General features: G+C 68.2%; 1 protein-coding gene across 1 annotated transcript; it reads right to left on the reverse strand.

The window, feature by feature from the left end:
- Positions 1–512: 512 nt before the first annotated feature.
- Positions 513–1,673, reverse strand: LOC120111681. The gene has a single exon (XM_039129476.1). It carries the CDS (start codon positions 1,671–1,673, stop codon positions 513–515), a length of 1,161 nt encoding a protein of 386 aa, XP_038985404.1.
- Between the last annotated feature and the right edge of the window lie 204 nt (positions 1,674–1,877).

Below are 1,877 nucleotides of genomic sequence, written 5' to 3' on the forward strand. Positions count from 1 at the left end.
CCATGTAAGGATCCGGTCGGTCCCACCCTATGCCCTGTACTGGCGGGCCATCCTCAGCCCCCACAACCGAGTCGGCCCGGCCCAACAGCTCCCAGACCCGCTCTCCCGCTGCTGGGGAGGCCCGCAGGCCCGGGGCTAATCGAGCACGCAGCGTGCCCCGCGCTGCAGACGTATCCCGAGTCGCGCCCGGTAGCCCACGGCCCCGACGCCCCCTCCCCTGGGCCCGGCCGCGGGCCAACATCGTGTCAGCCAGCTGACCCACCGCAGGAAAGGTGCGTGAGTGATCCCCCTTACCTGAGCCTCCGTGCGGGCCCGGGTCCACCGGTGGCCTGGGCCTCTTCTGAGCTTGGGCCCGGGCCACAGCTGGCCCACCAGCCCCAGCCACGGCCCGCATCAGGGCGTCCTGACTCGGCCCCGAGTCTGGTCGCTGGGTGAGAGATCCCCCCGTCTTGCTCCGGCTCGGCTGGCTCAAGCTCATCGTCCCCGAGCAGGTCATCACCAGCCAAGTCGACCTAAAACGGGCCGGGAGGAAGGGCCAGCTGAAGCCCTTCCCCCTCCGCTGCCACCGGCGAGCGCCGCCGCGCAACTTTAGCTGGCTTTTGCCAGCCGGCCGTGTCTGCCGGAGACACCGTTGCAGGCGACGACGCCGGCACCACCGGACTCACCGGACGCCTCGCAGACGACCCAGCCCCAAGATCGGCCCCGGGAGGCTCCTTCGGCCGCGGCGGCAGCTCCCTGGACCTCCTCCCCACCATCCAGGGGCCGTAAACTGGCCCCTGGACCTCCTCCCCACCATCGAAGGGCGGTAGGTCCGGGTTGTCCCCCGCCTCAGTTGCCACCGGATGCACCTCCCGGTGTGCACCCGTTGCCGTCCGGAAGCGGCAAGTCACTTCCGTATGCCCCATTCGCCCACAACTAGGGCAAAGAACAGGGACGTTCTCGAAGACGAAGGGCTGCCACCGCACCTTCGTCTTCCCCTGTATTAGCACACCGGGCCGCAGCGGTTCAGTGGGATCAATCGCGACTTTAATGCGGGCGAAACCCATCGCCGCTTGCTGCTCGGTGACTTCATCCACCGCCACCGGCTGGCCGGCGCGCGCCGCGATGTGGAGGATGGTCGACGTCGACCAGTACTTCGGCGGTAGTCGTGGCAGCCGGAGCCATACCAAAGCCCTGTTCACCGTGCCATCCCCCGGCTCAAAGTCCGGCACCCACGGGCTCATAGCGAGCAATTGCCCCGCCACCACCCACGGCCCTTCCCTGAGAGCCCGATCCCGGTCCTCCGTCGACCGGAATCTCAGGGCAATGTACTCATCCGCTAGCGGGACGGCCACCACTCCTTCAAGCTTTGCGCGGGTGGCCACATCCTTGGCCACCCATTCCGCCGGAATCCGGCGGCCAAAGCTGCGGACAATCGCCGCCCGCCCTTCCCATACCTGCCGGGCCGCCTCAATCGGTTCTTCCGGCGGCCGCAGCACCTCCGGGAAGCGGCGGCTCAGGCGGTCCACCTCCTCGGCCGTGGGCCAGTGGGTTACCCACGGCCCCGGCCTCGACCAGGCTGAGGGGCGCACCCCACGACCCATCGGCTTCGACCAGGCAGCAGTGGGCTTACCTTTGCCTCTCGCCGCTTCCTCCGTCGCCTTCGTCGCCGGCTGCTTCCCTTTGCGATCCATGCTGGTATTGGCCACCTGAAAACACAACAACAGATCAGGAGGACAGAGTGTACCAGTGTCCTCCCCCCTTCCGGTGTGGTCCGCCCAGCGCCGGCGTTCGTCCTCCTCGGGTTTCCTCCTCGGTTGCCAGACCCCCTGCCGCTCGCGCCGTTTGCAAACTTGCGGCCACCCCAGGCTCTCGACAAACGACCGAGGACGGACTCC

Source organism: Phoenix dactylifera, chromosome 1, assembly GCF_009389715.1.
Source record: "Phoenix dactylifera cultivar Barhee BC4 chromosome 1, palm_55x_up_171113_PBpolish2nd_filt_p, whole genome shotgun sequence".
In the NCBI taxonomy this organism is placed as follows: domain Eukaryota; kingdom Viridiplantae; phylum Streptophyta; class Magnoliopsida; order Arecales; family Arecaceae; genus Phoenix; species Phoenix dactylifera.

Excerpts from the sequence above, each read along its gene's own strand:
- LOC120111681 (XM_039129476.1), bottom strand. The coding sequence starts at position 1,673 with ATGGATCGCAAAGGGAAGCAGCCGGCGACGAAGGCGACGGAGGAAGCG.